General features: G+C 43.3%; 1 protein-coding gene across 7 annotated transcripts in view; it reads left to right on the forward strand.

The window, feature by feature from the left end:
• The window catches only part of LINGO3 (leucine rich repeat and Ig domain containing 3), a 1,135,152-nt gene extending 1,116,383 nt beyond the window's left edge, over positions 1-18,769 (forward strand). For all 7 annotated transcript variants that reach the window (XM_078669069.1, XM_078669072.1, XM_078669068.1 and 4 more), the window contains one exon: positions 15,793-18,769. In XM_078669069.1, the coding sequence (XP_078525195.1) occupies positions 15,827-17,647 (1,821 nt within the window). In that variant the 5' untranslated portion in view covers positions 15,793-15,826 and the 3' untranslated portion in view covers positions 17,648-18,769. The remainder of the gene's footprint in view (positions 1-15,792) is intronic.
• The last annotated feature ends 1,930 nt before the right edge of the window (positions 18,770-20,699 follow it).

The raw sequence follows: 20,699 nt of genomic DNA on the forward strand, positions 1-20,699 counted from the left end.
CTGGGCAAATCACTTTATCTCCCCGTGCCTTCGAAAATAAATGTGTTCTTGTGTAATGTAACTGGTGCTTATGTAAAGCGCTCCAATACCTTTGGGTCAAGTTTGCGCTATATAAAACTGCACACAAAAAAACATCTCTTACCCACAAGGCGTGTGGGCCCTGACTGGTCATACCGTGCACTGGGATTTTTCCTGATGGGCTAGCAGGGTGGGACCTATTTTTGTTGCTGGGGCCCGGCCAAACACATTTTCTGCTTGTAGCACTTCGGCGATTTACAACCAATGCACGACAAGTGGTTTAAGTGACCACACTCGCTTCAAAACTATTTGTTTATGCATTTGGTTGGTTCCTGTCTTCTGCAGGTTCCTCACGAGCTGTGCTAATCTTCAGGGATGTAAGGAGAAGGGAGTCTTGTCTTGTCTCAGAGAATACAGTACATATACGAAGACTCTCCAAATTTAAAACAGTTTATTTCTTTAAAATGTGACTGTTGCAACACACTTCATTATGCTAAACTATACAAAGGATGATGATACTATTAGTGAATCAAGAGGAAATCAGTTGTCTTTCGCCCCCTGCATGTTGTCTAGGGTTTTACTCAAGATGGAGTAACTTTACAGTCTTTTGTTTTTGTGCAGCTCACACTGTGAACCAATGTTTTTAAAGGTGCTCTCATGTGAAGATGAAAGAAATGGAGGCACTGAGAAAAAAAGTAATTGCCTAGGATCACACAATGTGGTCAAGTGGAAGGCGGGATTGGTGCAAGGTTTCCTGATTTCCCATTGTGCAATCCGGCCCCTGGATGGTTATTTCTTTCTCTTCCCCTTTTTATTTCACAGCTTAATGCATTGTGTTAAATTCTTTGAGACGCTAAATCAGCGCACGGTGTTAAATACATCCCGGCTATGCATGATTCTCAAGGATTGGTGGTGGTGGAAGTGTTTGGAGAGGGTGGTGTTTTAATGCAGAAGGTACAATGAAGATTAGAGCTACCACCCTTAGTCTGTGCATTGAGACAATTTGTTCCACGTAAAGAAAAGTATTTTTCATTGTCGTCCATTCATCTACCCACTCCTCACCCATCCTACTATTCAATCATTCATTGAGCCATGTGGCCATGTCTCGTATCTCTATTCATCCATTCAATTATTGGACGAGGTTCTATAATGAAAAATATATTATATATTGTAAAACGCACTATATGTGTAATTTTATTCAAACATTTCTTTGGTGGAGAACCTGGCACCCCAACCCTCCTTGGCCAGGCTCGCTGGCTATAGGGGGGGTAGGGGGGTGAGGGCATTTGCAAGGGTTTCTTTTGTTTCCCCGTCTGTCCCCGTTGATCACCAATTCTCGTTGCTTACCTTCTGCCCAGGCCACATCTTGATGCCCCAGAAGGAGAAATGGCCCTCTTACTCCTCCATGCATACACTTACCAGAAGTGCTTAATTTGAGCCAGTGGTTGCAGGTGGGGCCCACAGGCACTCATTTCAGAGGGCCGGTACTTATTTTTCTTCATCATACCATCACCCAACAGTACAAGAGACAGACAAACCCAAAACGGAGAAGGTAGGAGGACGAGAAAGACAGAAACACAGTGACAAATAAAGAAAGCAGTGGTGAAAAAGAACCTGAAAGAGTGAGATAAATGGAGAGAGGGTGTACAGTGGTGGATTAAAGAGGAGGTGGCGTAATGGCCAAAGCTGCCGACTTTGGCAATGGGGAACCATGTTCGAGTCTCGGCTTCGGCTCAACATCCTGTGATGCTGAGCAAAGCACTGAATCTCCCTGTGCCTAAAAACAAAAATGAATGTGCCCTTGTGTAGTGTAACTGGTGCCAGTCCTGCTAAGTACCATGCATGTGCATTAGGGTAACACAATTCAAGTTAAGTTTCTGCATTACCGCATGAGCGGTAACTTGTCACACAAACAAGATGAAGAGACAGTTAAGCTGGATATCTCTAATTCCCTGCCTTATTGTGGATGACGGTGACACCTAGTGGCAGCCAGCTTATTTGGTCAAAAGAGCTGTAAGAGCTCTGCCGAGAAGCACCTGAGAAGAGGCCCCTTACCCGACCAGGCCTGAGAGTGTTGCAGAACTATGTTGCAGCTGCTGATGAGAGTATTGGGCCCAAGCAGATGGGGTGGCTTAACACTTGCTGACTGTAGTGCATACAAGGCAAAAAAATTCCAATACATTGTTGTTTGCAGGTCCAATTTAATTAAATGAAAAAATGTACATATCTGAAATTCCTCTGCCTGCAGGTGGAAACGCCTTTGAATGAGAAACACTATTTATATTTTTGCAGGGTTTGTGTTTTTGGAGGCGCGGCAATGGTTGCCGAGTGGCCTTCTCTTATGTAATTTACACTTTCTGCTAGTTCGGACTTGGCAGTCCGATTGATTACCTATTAACTGTGTCATTTGGCTACATTAAATGCTGGTTTAGAACGTCATCACTGCATGAGATCACATGCCTTATTGGTGTCAGTGAATATAACAATGATTTAAAACAGCCTTGTGAATTGCATTAATGTGCAAAAGCACACTACATTCAATACATTTGGCCCATCATAGGCATATCAACACTACTTAGGTGAACCGCGCCTATGTTCAGTGTGTGTACTGGGTGGTTCTAGGGACATGCACTCATTAAATGGACAAAACCGCTTGATTATTCTCACCATCGAGTGTCACTCAAAGTGTCACACATAAGGCAATCAAATGTCACACATAAACTCAAGGAAAACACAGAAATGTCACACTTAAGGAAACAGAGAACTTGGCAGCTATGCAGTGCATGATTTTGCTTGTGAGAAAGTGTCACTCAGTTGTTGAATGTCACTCATAATTACACTGAAATTATGACAATGTCACACATAAGCAATCTATAACCTTGGCAGCTGTGTCAGGTTCTCGTGTAAAACGTTCCAATAGCTTTGGATCAAGTTTGCGCTTTATAACAAAAAAGGCACAAAAAAGGCATGAAGTGAAATCAAGACTATGCAGCCTTGGCATCTGGCACCGTGACATTCGATGGAGCCGTACGCGGGCTTCTGAGCTAAACTTTGGGCACCGGCACTTATTAATTTACAAATAAAGCACTGCCGCCCAGAGGACGACCAAACAGCAGCTGCACAAGGAGGCCCGACTGCTGCATCCCGCATCCATTTCTTCTCATTAGGCACTTTCTTCCATAAACAGAGAATTGCTCTCATGGCAGCCATTAGAGAGAAGCCATTTAAATGGAGGGCAAATACTGTACTGCACCTGGAAGTACTTGCCTGCTATGATTAGCTGTTATTGTTTTGCAGTTTCTTGCTCATCGCTCTTCCTAAATGCAGCCAGCTGCCACCCTGCGGTGGTCTAGTTAGAAGACAGGGACAGTAAGGGCATATTAAGCCAGTGTGGTGTTTATCACAGCTTCAGCACATGCCCATGTGTTACTATGATTATCATACGTTCAAGGTCTGCTGCTTGTCCTGCCAACACTTTGTTCATAATTACACCTCAAACACATGCCCAACTGCCATCTTGTTTCTGACTACACTACAAATTTGGCTGTCGGTCATTTGTTTACACTGTCCTAGAGCCAGTACAGATCTGTCTACCTCTTTGTGTCATCACAACTTCAGAAGACATCAGAGCTTCACGTGTTCTTCATCGCATCACGAGTACGTGTCCGACTGTCACTTAGTTCTTTAGCGTGCGTCATCTCACCACTTCCTATATTCTGTAACACTCCTTCGACACATCCTTTCTCTGTCCAATATAGGCTTATGTCTAATTGTTATCTTTTCGTTTGCCACATCATCAGCTCATGCCACCCAACCATATACTTAACGTTGATGGACAGAAACCTTTGGACTTATTCTGTGACTTTAACCCTATCCGATCTCCGTTTTGTCCAGAAAACAATCGCGATGAAATTCTAAAAGCGCCTGCTTGAGGACAATGCTCACTTTGCCACTGGATTCAAGCAAGCCGGGCTGAAGACGGCGGGAATGCCAGAAACCGGTCCTCGGAAGCTTGTTTCGGTCCAAGGAAGGCATGGCTTGGCAGTTCGGGCTGGACTGTTCCCATGAGGCACAGGGTCAGACTGATTTGCATATAGCCATGTCTGAACTGGGGTGGCAGAGTGGGCTAAAGAACGGTGATGGATCAAACCCAGATATTTTGACTGGGTGTGAGTGTTTGATTGGTTCAGATGCTCCGTCCATCACCACCCCCCTTTTGTACTGCTTGAGGACAATGGCGTGCTCCATAATACCGGTTGCATCTGTTTCACCTACATCAACTCAATAAAGCTAGCCTTGTGGAATCAGGTATTAATGTTAAGACTGAAGTATCCTTGGCTAAAAAGCCAGACGTACTGTGGAACACTAGTACGGAGGGGCGTATGAAGACTGAAGACCCACAGACGGGTACTGTTGACAAGTGTCCCACTTGTTTGTGTGATCTGCCTCAGTGATGAAGGGACAATCCTTGCTTGCAGGATCAAGCACTGATCATACAGCTTCATGACCACATTCCATGCCTCAAGTGGTCAGCATCATTATTTTTCCAGTTAGGTACCACTGTCTTCCTCATTCCTGACCTAAGGATCTCTTTGCTATATCTCCTTGACTCAGAGTAAGTACCCTCTTACCAGTAGCACTACAACTGCCTCCTACATGTTTGTTTTTCAGTCATATAGGTATGGATTTGACATTCTTAAGTAAATTATCAATCAATCAAAAGGATTTATAAAGCGCAGCTTGTCACCCGCGAGGATATGCAGGTGCTTGCTGTAGGTCTCAGTCAAAGAGCCAGGTCTTGAGCCCCATCCTGAAGTCGGTCAGCGAGGGCGAGGTGCGGAGGGGAAGGGAAAGGGTGTTCCAGGCTTTGCGGCGAAATGGTAGAAGGAGCTTCCTCAGGTGCGGCAATTATAGCAAGTTTACATGCATTAATCATGTGTCAATATCCCCAAACGAATGCAACTAAATGGGCAATTTTGCAAATTTTTCCTTTTAGTAAAGTAACGTTTATCCTCTCCCACTTTTAGCAACAAAAAAAATCCACATCTCAAGAGCTCTGCTGTCAAACACGTTTTTATTGATCTAAACCCAGTCCCTCTGTTTCCAAGCTTCCTGCATGCAATTATTTCTGTTCACATCACCAAGATGCCCCCATCAGGGCACGTAATGTCATTATTTTAGCATAGTAGGAAATCTGTATACTGAAACACTGTCCCTTGGGTCAAAAGGGCTATTTTAGAAAGTTTAATTCCTTTAACGACCATCGACTTAACTTAAATATTATTCTTTCTACACCAGTAGTACCAACTATTTGATTGTTACCTGTGAGATTTTCTTGAGTGATTGAATTGATGATTGAGTTAAGTGATTAGATGTGAGCCCGATGACAGAGGAACAGACAGAGACAGGTTCTCATATAAATTAATATATGTATGTGTGTAAGGGAGGGTTATGGACTTGTAGGGAGAATGACCTGTCTTGGATTTATTTACAGGTCAGTGGATGAATAGATGGATAACTGGCCAGCAGGTGCAATAAGTTGTTGGTGTCATGTCAAGTGGGTGACGTCACAGGCGGAGCTATTGAGAGGATTGACAGACTGCACAATATCTGTATTGATGCACTTATTAAAAGGTCAGATGATGGACCTTTGACCATAATTCAGGATTGACCAGAGCATTGTGATAGGGCGGTGGATGAACTGGCCTAACGGCTTGGGCGCTCGACCTCGGATCTGGGGATCTGGGTTCGAGTCTCGGTAACGACGCCAAAACCTCCTGTGATTCTGGGCAAATCACTTAATCTCCCCGTGCCTAAAATGAATGCGTGTCCTGATGTAACGTAACTGGTGCTATGTAAATCGCTCTGATACCCGATTCAGTTCGGGTCTAGTTCGCGCTATATAAAACTCTGTAAAAAAAAAAAAAAAAAAGATAGGCGAGTTCATTGAAAAGTGTATGGTTACTGTTGAAAGATTAAAGTCTGTAACAATTTACAGACCTCTTATATGAACCTTTTTCCCTATTTCAAGTTTGTTAGGGTACCCTGGAAGGGACAGTAATCACACAGAAAATCTAACAAGTGACTCCTAAGAGGAATCCATTTTAGAAGAAGACATTTGGGGTATTCTGCGTTTGACCAAAGTCAAATGAAAACATGTTCAAATTGGAGAGAAGTGTGTGCCAGGCCCATAGACTTCAGTCTCTCTAAAGGGTCTACCAGCTTGGGAACTAAAGAACAGAACAAATTTTGCCGGCCCTCGATTGACTGATCAAATCTACCGGAGGTCAAAGGACGAGATCAGAACATTTTGGGACTCAATTGATTAAAAAAAGGATTGAGCAGAAAACTAGGCCTCACATGCTCAAAGCGTGGAAGCCAGTGGCCGAAGAGATGAAAATCAGTCCTGGAAATTATGGGTGGGGGAACTGGAACAAAGCGATGGTAGAGGATGTTCTAATTAATGCTGATGTGTTGCTCATGTCATGCCCTACTATACATAGTGAAACTGATAACTTTAAGTGAACATGTTTGTTGATGGGATTTGATGCATAAGAACTATTTGACTCAACTTGTGAAGAAATTAGCAGTACACTAGACATTAAGAAATCAGAGAAAGCTTGATTTACCAGACTTGTGTAAATATGAGCGAAGGATCTGTGGATAGGCTCTTATACAAGACTAAAATAGTGTCAGTCTCAAAAAGGGAAACAAAAAGGGAAACAGAGGCATCCGATAGGTTACCGACTTACCTTATATGAGATGCATACATCACCGCTTTCCGTGGCTGATTCATGTGAGGTTGGGGTGAGAACATAGGCACATTTCATGTTCTTAGTTCTGGGCCTGTAAAAGCACAGTTGTTCATGCCCTTTATTGTGCTTCTAAGAAAATTTACACCAACCCAAGGACTTATCTTTAAACTTCTTGGAGCCAAGGACTGTGTTTGATGTGTCAGTAGAGAACTGCGGTGGTCTATGACACGAGGGGTGAAAAGTGGCCTTCTGAATTACATTGCATCAGTTTACATTAACTATCCTGTAATGTAAATATCGGAAGCCAAGAAAGAAAGAAGAAATATACGTAAGAAGAAGGATATATCGTTGCCCTTATTTTTTAATAACGTTTGTAAAGACCTAACCGATACAGGTGTTGCAAAGATATCTGATCTTATGGTTCCAATTCTCCTATTCTTGACTGTCACAGTGGTGATAGCAACAGCACTAAATATTCATCATAGAATCCTAATGCCATAGAATGATTTCTTTAACTAATGGGACTTCTAATGTAATAATGCTAAATCAATGAAAATGGTTATTGAAACTTACCATCGTGGTAGATACCATGAGATGTATGTTTTCCTGAGCTGGACTCTGGAACTGAACAAGAAACATGATGTTAGGGGATAAGGTTATCGTAGAGGTCAACCTGAGCCAATAATCTGAAAGAACTAAAGTCATCACTAGCCCAGTCTAGTGGGACCATCATGTTCTTCCATGGAGGGATGGAAGACAATGCATGCAGTACTTATGCACATTCTCAAGTGAAAGTAGCATCTGGCACAGAGGTGTTGGGGTCAGAGGTTGGTAAGCGCCTCAAGTTATGCCAAAATTGGACTTGCCCCATCAACCTATGTCCTGCCGGTCCACCGGATGCAGGGATGCTCCCATTAAGAGAGACTCTGGAAGTTTGACTATTGTTATGTTGGGCAAAAGATCACAAGACCTTAGTCGCGCTGCTCGTGAAAGGTGTGTTACCTGAGGGACGACCCGGGAGCATCCTGTGGCTAGGGTATGTACAGTGATAAAATGCTCACTTCTGATCGTGGACTGGTTGAGAGGCTCAGAAGCATTAGAAACCAAATTCTAAGACTATATCAATGGAGATTCTAAGATGTAATAGGGATATGAAAACAATTGATTATATTCCGCTGGTGACAACAGTGGATATAGGACTACACGCACCTATATAGAATGACGTTTTTTGATTTTCATCCCATGATACAGAGAAATGAAAGAGCCTGTCATTGTTCCAAGAATGAGACATCTGAAGTTGAAATTGACCCGGGGGAACCTTTATCTGCCCAATATATAAACACAGCTCTGAAGCTTCATCAAAAGATGTTGGAATAGTGGTGCACCCTAAGTGGTATTCTAATGGTCTTACCTCCTATTATATAAGGCGATGTGTCAATTTTTGCAGTGTGGGGCCTGCGCGTAATTTCACTAGAATGTAACTTTACATAGACATAGGCATTTTCTGCTCAAAACACAGAACTGAGGGAGCAGTGACTATGCTGTTGAGTTCTGCATTGTACTAATTTACTTTACTCCGTATTCTCAATCAATCGATCAGAGGATTTGTAGAGCGTGGCAAATTTCCCAGGAGGGTATCCAGGTGCTGCAGACTGTGCTAGTTCAGGATGGCGCCCAATATGTTTTCGATATATCTTGGTGCAAAAGGTGATGGCCTACTGTCCTCACTATAGACTTCTCACTGTGGTACGGGGGAACAGTGGTGGGTGGAAGGTGGGTATGGTTGGATCTCCATGTGAGGGAATTATATTTTGCCTTTTTTCTGTAAAACAAATTCCACCAATTCCGTTGACTTACGTAATCGCTACCCTTATACCTAGCTAGTTCTTTCAGAATATTTTTTTTATGCTACTTTAATACATCTTAAGAGCTTGTGATCTCCTAGTTCTTGAAAGGCCTAAAGATAACGTCTAGAAGTGCCCACAATTCAGAAAACAACTATGTTGGCGCTTGCAATGAAATGCTGATCTCAGAATGCAGTAACTTTATTTTATTTCAATAAATGACCTGCATTTTTTTTTTCTTTTTATCCTTTTTTAAATGAAGGCCATCATTTTGCACTAGATGTATTGAAAGGGATTTTGTACATGTTGGATGACATTCAGAATGAAATAGACGTGAATTGAATTGATTTGGTTCTGTTGCTAAGGATGCGCTCAGACTGTTCCTTTCTTCGCAGCTCAATGTTCATGAAGCGCGACCATTGATCACATATGGCTAGGATTATACCCCCTATGGCTATCGCTGCATCTACCACTGAGACGCCTCTCCAGCAAAGCAGGATTGACACATTCCGTCTTTCCCAGAGCCGGGAGTCGGCAAGTTAGCATCTGGCAGCGGTTGGCCTAGCTGCCATCTTTGCCAGCTTAGAGTTGGGTCAGGGCCTGTGTGCCCTGCCCACTGGCTAGGAACTACTTACCCATCTACTCAATAGGCGGTTAGAATAAGGCACTTGTGACATTACCCATGTCAAAAATGTTTGCGGGTCCTGGAGCATCATACTGTAGCGGGTCCCTTCATAGGAGCAGAGCCTGTTTCAAAATTTACAAATGTATATTAGGGAAAGCGAAAACTGGGCTCACTGCAGTATCTGGTGCCATCTAGTGCAAGTAGCCGTATTGGTTTCTTTATTTTGTAAAAATCTCAGTGGAGGCTGGCATGGCTCATGGGTGGTGGAGGCAGGCATGGGGTTGAATGGGGTCGCGGGGTTGGGGGGTTGCAATTGCAAGCAGAAGTGACTATAATAAACAAAAACTTACTTTGCCGCCGGGTCCTGCGTCTCTGCTCCCGCTCTCCTGCCTCCGACTTCAAGAACAGGAAGCAGGCAGCCAGGTTCCCTCCCCTAAGTTAATCACAACACTGGAATGCAGCGTTGTGATTGGTTTGAGCGCCAGGACACGGGGCTCGGCCAGGGGCTGGAGGGGTGGGCATGTTCCCCATGCAGGCTGTAATGCAGCCTGCATGGAGAACAGCGAAAGTGTGCATGACTGGTTTGGGCGGCCTGAGATACCTGATCATTGCAAACTTCTTATGAATGGGCAAACCACTCCTCCCCTGCCCTGCTCCGAGAGCAGAGCAGCCTTGGCCGCAAAGCAACAATAACATAAAATGATAATAACTGAAAATTATAATCATTTTATGTTTTGGTTTCTCGCACTGCTTGAAAGCAGTGGGTGGCCACTGAAAAATCTGTTAAGCAAATGTGTTGCAGGCGGAGTGAGGAGGGGGGACATGAGGTAAAAACACTGCTCAGCCCACAGGACCCCAAGTGACAGCGGTTCACTGTGGTCAATTCCTGAAATCAAAGTGTAAAGAGCAGCCATTTTCTAGCCAGCGCCAGGTACCGTGCCCGTTCACAGCCTCATTCTTTCAACGCCATTTTCCTCTCTCTCTCTCGACCTTTGACGACAGTGCGGCTGCCATGGCCGGATTTTTGCCTTGACTGCTGGCTATGGACATCATGACACACAGTGGTAAGTGGTGTGGCAAGGGTAGCACAAGCGCCATTTTTAGAATGCAGGCGTAATTCTTTTGCCCAAACAAACCGCTTATGGAACCTACACATTTTCTTGGCATTGCAGCAGGAACTCAGAGTGCCTTAATTCGAACCATGAGCTTCTAGGAGCAGCATCCCAGAGGCTGGTTGGTAGACACGAAAAGATGTATGGAAAACCAAAAGTGAGGGGGAATGTTCCCACTGGAGGAAATGCCCATAGAGGGCGGGTCTTCCAAATATGTGTTGCAGCATATGTAAGGGCAAGGAGGGTGGGTTGTACCAAAATGTTATTTTTTTTAGATTTCTAGATGTTGCTGTGACTGTGGTTGTGTGGTATTGAGCATGTGAAGGTACAAAGGAATAGTGTGTTATTTGACGTTATCGTTATTAAGGGCGTGCAGATATTTATTTCCCACAAAACTTGTCTCAATGTGGTTACTATTTGGTCAGTCACCTCTGCTGATTACCGCCAACCCCCACCCCCGCCGTGATGCAGTATTTTCGTCATTTCCTGCCAGCGGAAGAGACTTGAGGACATTTCTCCCGGGGAGACCATCGATTGAACCTGTCTGAAAAGCTTGAAGTCATAACATTTGTGTCTACCTTCTGTATGTTTGGCTTGTCCCCTCATCCCCGCCAGCACCTATTTTCCAATATTGCCCTTTTTCGGATAGTTACATATTTATTGCCAACACGCGACCCCCAGGGGGATCATAGGACACGCATGATGACCCTTTAACAAAATGAAAGTATAATACCTTTAAGTAATCTACCAAAAATGATTCGTACTGTCCTCTTTTTTTTTTTTAAATGCACACAATATAAAGAGAAATCATACAAATACAACAAATTATGTTGACCTTATTTGAATTTTTCTGGCCATTTTTTACTTGGTGGCATTCTAATAGCCATTTCTTTTGTAGCATTTGTGAAGGGGTGCAATCACAGAAGGTTGGATCTCAAAATTACTGCTGAAATCTATGAGTTAAAGCTTTGCTCTTACTATTCATGGCCTTAATGTCGATGATTTAGAACATCCCCATGGCTACTCCTCAGAATCTATGCCATAGAATTCTCCGGGGTAGTCCTACCCCTCTCGGCGTACACCTTTGGCTTACCTGCAGGACTAAGCAGGTTGAAAATGTGTATTTTGTATTCTTAATTTTTTCTTCCTATGAAAATATTTTTTCCATGGTGAAAAGCCTTTCTCTACGCCCCTTGAATGTGTGAGTATTGCATTCTGGTGATTTTTCACACTATTATTTGCCAGTGCACAAACTAATAGGAATCTTTATACATTACTTTCAAACTTACACCTTTAAGAGCTCTCGCCATATTCCAAATGGACCCCCTCCCCTAATTTCTCCACTCCTAAATTAATATTTTTTACAGACATTTTATTTATGACCTTTAAAAACGAATCATGTGTGTTTTAATGAACTGTATGAGTTCAACTTCCAACTCTTACCCTGAGCTATGACAGTGTTTCTGTTTAGCTATTGTGCACTTCTGAAACATTAACTTTGTGTTGCACCCTTTCAAAATTGTTATCTATAATTTTATCCTAAAATAGAACATACATAATGTAATTTTTCCGCGCTACAGCTGCAGTGGACAGAAGAATTAATGTAGGTTCCTTATTAGCCCTCAGACTGTTCAGGGCTCCTTCAAATAGGGCTCGATCGACCGTATCACCCAATAACACGCTCCAATGAGACGGAATGTCCAAAGGCCTGGCGCGTTTTCATGTGCGCGCGCCTATCAAAATTCATATTCCTCCATTGTGGGTAATTCCATTCACAGAACCTATTTCACTAGCATGGCAGTGGGCTCTGTAAACTCCTCTCCTTTTAGGTCACAAAGACCACCCCCTCGCTTCTGTCGCCCACACTAAAGAAATATCCACTCTAAAATGCCCACCATCTGCATGTACATATAACTAATCCAGTTCCATTATGTGAGATAGAACAATAAATACAGATTTTTCATTGTCTGCGATATAATTTTCAGTTTCATGTGAATCATATATAAAGAAACCTTGGGGTACAGAGACAAGTGGCCTCTACCTGAAGTTCAATTTGTGTATAAATGTAAAACATTTCTGTCCTGTCATCTTCACCATTAAGTTATTGTATCTACAAATGTATAGGATGTGAAAGAATTTAAATTGATCAATTCTCACTTTTTTCCTCCAATTCCATGGCTACATCAGAGCATACTGTTTTTTAAAACCTAAAGTATTTGCTGATGTACATGAATAATAGTGACAACTTACATTTGAAGTAGAAATCATTTTTGTCCTATTTTGAGTGGTTTTGTGAAATATGTCAGTGAATTCCTCAGATACCTTCACCCATGTCATCCTGTGGTAAAAACGGAAATATTGGGGTTCTTAGTCTCTAAACCTTTATTAAAAAGCAATACTTTTTACAGTGAACGGGCTGTAATGTCCAAACTTAGGACTGGAGTCATTAGATCCCTAACACTTACCGCTGAAGGGGTAACTAGAGTCATAAAATGAAAATTGATTTAACACATCTGTAGCTTCAACAGGTAGTTCCTCTCTGCAGTGGGGAAGGTACTGCAAGGGGCAACACTGCACCAAATTATTCATGATCAAACACCACTTGAATAGTCCACCTTTACTAGTGTGAATTCATGAAGCTGGAAAAAGGTTAGCTTTCTAGTCTTCCTAGAGTGTGTAAGATTTGTTTGCCGACGGTCTTGATGATGTGATGTAAAAGAATTAAGCCAAAAACAAGACAGGCGGATGGTTTGGGTATGGCAGCAAGCAAACATGGCAACAAGTTGCTGGCTTGTCAGAGTTACCTCTGAGAAGGTTTAATCAATGCCAAATGGCAAGTCAGATATAGCAAATTGGACAACAGGAGACATGTTTGTGGTATTGCGTGAATAGCGTTTGCTGCATACGGCAGAATAAGCACACATGGTACACAAGGTAGGATTCGCTTCCAGTCGGAATTTTCAGAAGTGCCTGATTATGGATTACTTTTACACAACTGGAACATTATGCTGTTTCCAATTTGGGATTCATGACCCAAATTCACGAATTTAAGATAAAATGAAATTACGTTGTTTTTTTTATTGTTTTTTTTTTAAACTCCCAGAACACCCCCACACCCCCCAACTACCCCCCAACCAGTGGGAACCCTCCCATACTACCTACCGGCAATAAGTATTGTCTATTTGAGGCCAGAACCCCTAGCCTTTGTGTATCTAACAAATATTAAAGAATAAAGTTGGATGCTGGTTCACTGACCCCCCACCTTAAACAGCTATATTGTGTTGTGCCAAAAAGCTGTCTACCTCCTATGGGAACCTAAAGTTATACATTTTATTTGCGAGGACTACTTTTAAGAAGGCTGGAAACCGCAACTGCACCTGGGCCCCTAAATCCTTTAAGGCATCCATCCGTTTTCCCAGCTCCCATCTCCTATCCTCTGTAACCCGGGAGATATCCGAACGGATTCTAAAGGAGGCGCCTTGCACCAGAATAGACTTACGTTTAAGAGCCGCCCCCAGTAACTGCTCCTTAAGAATGTAAGACTGTATATATACCAGGATCTTTATGGGTTTTTTCCGAGCCGGGTTTAACCTGAAGGGGTCTCTGTGGATTCGCTGTATTTCTGCCTCCCAGACTGATGCAGATGCAATCCGTGGGAAAGCATTGGTCAGAATATTAATGACGTAAGCTTTTAGATTATCTCCTTCCAGCCCTTCTTTTAAATCTAGAATTATAATATTGTTCCTCCTGGAAATATTTTCCAGACTCTCCAATCTCTCTGCCATGTCTCGCTCTCTGTCTTTTAATCTCAATATCTCTTGGGCGTTGTCCTTAGCCTCCTGCCCGTGGCTCCCTACTTTTTGTTCAAGGTCATCCATCCTGTGAGTGAGAGCCAGGAGGTTTTCTTCTAGGCGGGTACAGGTGTCTGGTTTTTTTTTTGGATTCGCTTCAAAGATAGAGAAGCGGGTCCCCATTTCCATAGTCAGCCGTTTTAGTAGCCCCTGAACCGTTTCTGCACTTTGGAGACCCTCTTCCAACGATGCAGGCCCTGCCTCCTCAGGTTCGTCTTGCCTTTCCTCCCCACTCAATACAGGCATAGTACTCAGAGGTGCAAAACGATTAGAGAGTATGATGGAAGCGTCCACCACCTCTCTACTTTTCCTGTGACACTAGTACCACCCCGCCTAACGGGGTCGGGATTGCCATGAGAGTTAGCCATAAAATAGGACCAGAATGACACTTTGCAGGCATAGGCTTGACTGGTTTATTAACTGACCTGTTAGCTTTAGTCACTATCTTCCTCTGTTTGGCTATTTGTCTGGCTTCACCTTGATCTTGCTCCGTAACTCGATGTTGCTGTATGGATGTATGACGTTAGCACGCACACTGTTACAACGCGTACCATTACCACGCGGTTGTAACAACGCAAGTCGTTACAACGACTTGTGTTGGGGGGGGCGCAAATTTAAAAAATATAATTTACTATTCCAACACCAGTCCCCGTGGATAGTAGGGAAGGTGTTGGGATAGTAAATTAAATGATTTTTTATCCTTGAGCGCCCCCCAGCGCAATTCGTTGTAACAACTTTCGTTGTTATAACCGCGTGGTAATGGTACTTCGTTGTAACGCGCGCGTTGTAAACGTTGTATACCTGCTGTATAGCCTGACCCCCACCCCAGGAAATTACGTGATCTTAATTGATACCTTCTCCCCCGGGACGACTCGGTATATGAGATAGAGGGGGGGGGTGCAACCAGGAGAGACACTGGCAGCGGTAGTAGGACCCAAACAGGCTGAAATGTCAGATTTTGCTGTATATAACTAATGAAATTACATTGTAGTAAATTGTGGGCAGCGGGCAAATTGTTTATCTGTCAAAAAATGTAATCTTTCACATGCTTGGTCCTAGTTTCAGAAAGTTCTTTTAGCCTTTTTCTGTAAAAATGAACAGCTGTTGGTAGCCATGTCATGGCTGTAAATTTCCATTCTGATTCAGAAAATTGCCATTAAATTAAAAAGCAGTTTACAGCAATTATGATTTGCAGATATTTTGGTAAAATAGATCTCATGGATATTTCTTAAGTTGTGGGTGTTGTGCACGAGAATTATCTGAATTTCCAAAGAGTGCTCCAAATTTTGTGGGGAAATCCTGGGTTTTTTGCTTCTATGAAATTCCACTCAGAATTTGGGATTTTGATAAATTATACAGAGTTTTCACATAGCAATTTAGGGAATAGGTACTATTTTAATTTGCAAAATAGCTCATACTGATTATCTGCCTCTTGGGTAATTTAAAAATTGGCAGAATCACTTTTTCCAGTCGAGCTTTACCATTGATGTCCATTGATGTCCATTGATGGCTTTGAGTTCTAAGGTAAATATTGCTGTTTTGAGAGATAATTCACTTAAAACATATTATTTTCTTTTCTATTTCTAGGTAAGTGGAAGGATGTTTGTCTACCCATGAGAACATGTTCCTGACAATGAGATCATGCTGGCTTCCTATCTTAGGTCTTCCTTTGCTTCTCCTCAACACAAACTCTTCTTCAGCCTGCCCAGCCCGCTGCGAGTGCGCACCCCACATCAAGTCTGTTGTGTGCCATCGCAAGCGTCTAACCGCCATCCCTGAGGGCATCCCCACAGAGACAAAGATCCTTGACCTCAGCAAGAATAAGATCCGCTGCTTGAGCCCTGGTGACCTTTCTCCTTACCCTCTCCTGGAAGAGATTGACTTCAGCGAGAACGTAATTTCCACCGTCGAGCCCGGGGCCTTTGGCAACCTATTCAACCTTCAGGCTTTGCACCTCCGCGGGAACCAGCTGAAACTCATCCCCACAGGGGTCTTCACCAAACTGACCAATTTGACTCTTTTAGACATCAGCGAGAACAAAATAGTGATTTTATTGGACCACATGTTTCAAGATCTCAAAAACCTTAGGAGTCTGGAGGTGGGTGACAATGACTTGGTGTACGTATCGCAGAAGGCGTTCACAGGCTTGTTATCGCTCGAGCAGCTCACCATCGAAAAATGCAACCTGACCACACTGTCGGCTGAATCCCTGTCTCACCTGCACAACTTGGAGGTTCTTAGACTCCGTTACCTTAGCATTGGCGCGCTGGAAGAGCAGAACTTTAAAAGGTTGTACAACCTAAAGGAGCTAGAAATTGACAACTGGCCTTTTTTGGAGGATGTTCCACCAATGTGTTTCCAGGGTCTGAATCTAACATCCCTCTCTATCACCTACACGAACATCACATCTGTCCCCACCGCGGCTTTAAGAAACTTGATCTACTTGACACACCTGAACCTGTCCTACAACCCCATCACCAAGATTCAGAAGGCCGCCTTCAGGGACCTCATTAGACTTCGCGAACTCCACATAGTAGGTGCAACATTAGCTCTGGTGGAGCACCAGGCATTCTTTGGCCTCAGACTAATTCGCCTCCTTAATGTCTCGAACAATTTTCTGTCCACCTTGGAAGAGGCCACCTTCCAGTCTGTCAACACTCTAGAAACACTTCGCATCGACCAGAACCCCCTGGCATGCGACTGCCGCCTTCTCTGGATCCTGCAGCGCCGTAAGACTCTCAACTTTGATGGCCAGCAGCCTATGTGTGCCTCGCCCACCGAAGTCCAGGGCAATGCGCTGAGGGACTTCCCAGACTCTGTGTTGTTTGAGTACTTTACCTGCCAAAAGCCTAAAATAAGGGACCGAAAGCTTCAGCACCATACTGTCCATGAAGGTCAGCCTGTGTCATTCCTCTGCCGGGCAGACGGGGAGCCTCCCCCCATTATTTCATGGGTGTCGCCCCAAAGGAGAATGATCACCACCAAAAGTGTTGGGCGGGCAACCGTCCTCTCCAGTGGTACCTTAGAAATTCGCTTTGCGCAAATGCAGGACAGCGGCACGTACATCTGCATTGCCAGTAATGCTGGGGGCAATGACACTTATTTTGCCACCTTGACAGTAAAAGGTCACACAGGAGATGGGTCCATATATGCAAATCGGACTCTGTACCTCAGTGAATTCAACGACACATCCCACAATGACACGCAAGTCTTTCTGAAGTTCACCCTCGACCTCAAGACCATTTTGGTGTCGACTGCCATGGGATGTATCACTTTCCTGGGGGTTGTCCTCTTCTGCTTCTTGCTCCTTTTTGTCTGGAGCCGTGGCAGAGGGCAGCACAAGAACAATTTTTCAGTTGAGTACTCATTCCGGAAGGTGGATGGCCCCTCGTCTGCTGCTGGACAAGGTGGGGCAAGAAAATTCAATATGAAGATGATCTAACTGCAAAATAGGAGGCAATAAGCAGTGTTTTCCCTTGTATCTTGAGCTTTGGTTCAGAGGGGAGCAGTGGAGAAAGATGGAATCCTAGAAGGTTAGACCTGTCGGTCCGGAGCAAGAAGACCGCTGTGATAGAACCCTACTATGGATTAATTACATGGGCTCACATGCAGCTGGTAAAGTTGTTCAGTGAAACAACATGAAAGAGAGGCTAGGTCAACCTTTCTTGGGGTGCATCTGTGGTTTCAAAAATCTGTTGTGAGTTTCTTAAAAATGCTGTTTTGAGAGGATGCGGGAATGAGCCAAAAGACCAAACTCAACTTCTTTTGAAAAGCACAACTCCCACTTTTTTATCACTCTATAATGTCACCTACAGGCTGCTCTGGGTTTTGGGTGAAGTATTCCTTTTTTTAAAGAAAACACTTCTTTGTTACTTTCACATATCAGAGTAAAGAATGACTTACACTGTGCTTATTGCTTTTTGTATCTTCACAAGTTCATTGGTGTCCACAGTGTCTCATGACATGCTTTCCTTATCACCCACTAAGTGTTAGGAGTGCTGAGTGTAATAATATGTTCCTTTCCTCTTGGAGCAAGGATGTTCAATAAGGGTGCATGAGGGCAGACCTAGTCTAGATTTTGAGGGTAGGATAATCATTGTCTATGTGAATGTGCTCCAATTAGATTTGCAGAATGTAAATTCATCTTGATTGAGTATCCTGAAAGCATGGCCTGGACCAGTCTCTCCTGGACCGACAATGGACCCCATTGTCTGATAATATGTAACTGCCAAGTGGGAAACTGCCACTCAAAACGTTTTCACTACTCTCTGAAGAGTCTATTCAAAGAAACATTCTGCTTTAAACGTGGACCGGTTTCCATTCTCACAATGCATCTAATTTTCATCACAAAGCATCCTGTGTGTGCTTTTTGAAGTTTAACAAAATACCTCACTGTTTGCATTTGTAAAAATCACGTTACTTCCAAATGAACAACTATTAATTTACTCCGGCTGTCTTTGTTTAGTACTTCCAAAAGAGCCAGAATAAGAAAATTGAAATGGCTGGATAAGACAAGTATTGTTTAACTAATAAAAGTACACCCACTTGTGACATTAGTCTATAATATTATAAAGTTGACATGTTTCGGCAATCCAATGTATTGTTACTACCTTCAGTTCTTTTTGTTGACACTGAGGAGAGAAAGCCTCGGTAAAAGTGTAGGTGTATAAAATGCACATAAATGATGCTATGTGGTGGGCTGTGGTTTTGTAAAAACAGTCAAGTTAAGAAAATATAATTATCATAAAATAAGTAACTCAGTTTTCAACATATCCATGTGCCTGTTTACATAAACATCAATATAATTCGAGAATCATATCAGGTTGCCCTGCCCTGCCCTGCTCTGTCTCACATGAACAATAATGACTCCAGACAAAGAATGATCAGTACTTTGAATGAAATCAGGTGACATTTCAAAATAGAAGTAATGTAAATGTTGGACCTCTTGCAAAGCAAGGCTTTGTAAACAAGAGTCTGTCACTAACACAAGAAATGAAAGGCAAATGAAAAACATGAGGTTGAACCCAAAGTTCTTTCTAAAGTATGCAACGAGTCTGTTAGGGCTTGATTATTCTTTTATTTATTTTCTTTCGTCTCAAGGGCAGAACAAACATACGCAGCAAACACGTTTCGCCCAAGCATGGGCTTCTTCAGGGCAATATTGTTCTAATAGTAGTAGTACTATATGTCATGCCTGCAGTGCGAGTAACACATTGGGTTAGAGTTCGTTCCGCTGTTCAGGCAGTTTATTATTGATTGGCATGGTTGGCAAAACGCAACAGAGACGCATTTGCGCATGCATTAGCACCACGCATGCGCTACTGACTAGTGTTCGAGTGATAAGCCCGCCCCGGACTTCAGGAAGTGCTTCGCGTTCAGCTAGGTAGTGTTATTCCCGTTCCGGGTTCACTTCGGCGTCCGAGGAGCTAGGAGAGTTTGGCGTGCAGGTACTCGAAGGTGCATTTGTTCTTCCTTGAAGCGGCTTGCTTCTGGAAGCGTTACTTTGTTTTCCTTTTCCCTGTGTGATTTCTGTTTACCGCGTTGTGTGGTAAAATTCTAAGTTGGTTCCGGTTTTTTGCCTCGTGGTTTCGGAGGTTTCCCTTTATGTTTTACGTTCGGATTATCTTGTGTTTACACACAACTTAGTGCAGATTACACCGGATATCGTTAAGGAGCATCTCTTAGATGCTCAGGGTGAGTGACTCTAACTTACCGCTAGAAAACGAGAAATGGCTGATGCTGGGAGTACAGGCATATAATAAGTGTTGTTGTTCTTTAAGGGTACAGATATTTCGTACACAGTCCTTTCCAGCTCCATACAGAGTTCCTGTCATTCCTCTTGTATTCCTTTTGGTTCTTGGTTCATTGTACTTCCCCCAAGGTACATTATAAACTCGGTACATATCATTTAAGGGAAGACACGGGGAGGGGTTTGTTTTCACTATTGTTTCTTATGTATTTCTGCAGTGTCATAGCGGAAGATACCATATTCCCCAGCGTGGAAGAAGACTGTGGAGTGTCTGTCTTTTCCTCCCCCTCCTACCCTTGTTTTGTTCCCCTGTGTTCCCCTTGGTTACGTTTCGGGTGTTAGTGTTCTGTCCTGACGCCCGGGAGGTGACGGGGGGAATCAGGGTGTATAGCATCGTGGATCCAGGGCACTTCCGAGACATAGCAGGTGCGTGCATGACACTATAGTCGATAAATGACAATGTCCTACCGGAGTTCTACGTTATCCTTTCCACGCTAATTAAAAACAAATGGAAGCTAGAATAAGTGAGCAACAATAGGTTGTCCTGGGAGTCATGATACCAACAGAGTAATCCTTATTTCTGGTATAGTTATTCAATAAAGCAAAGTACAGTTTTCGGCAAAGCCTTATGGCCCGCCCCATTCATGTCCACCCACGAGTAGAAAAGGAAAGACCTTGTATGTCTGTGTTCTACAGATTCTTAAAGAAGATACTGAGAATCTATACACATACTTGTCCATGATCA

This window comes from Lissotriton helveticus, chromosome 12 (genome assembly GCF_964261635.1).
Source record: "Lissotriton helveticus chromosome 12, aLisHel1.1, whole genome shotgun sequence".
NCBI lineage: Eukaryota > Metazoa > Chordata > Amphibia > Caudata > Salamandridae > Lissotriton > Lissotriton helveticus.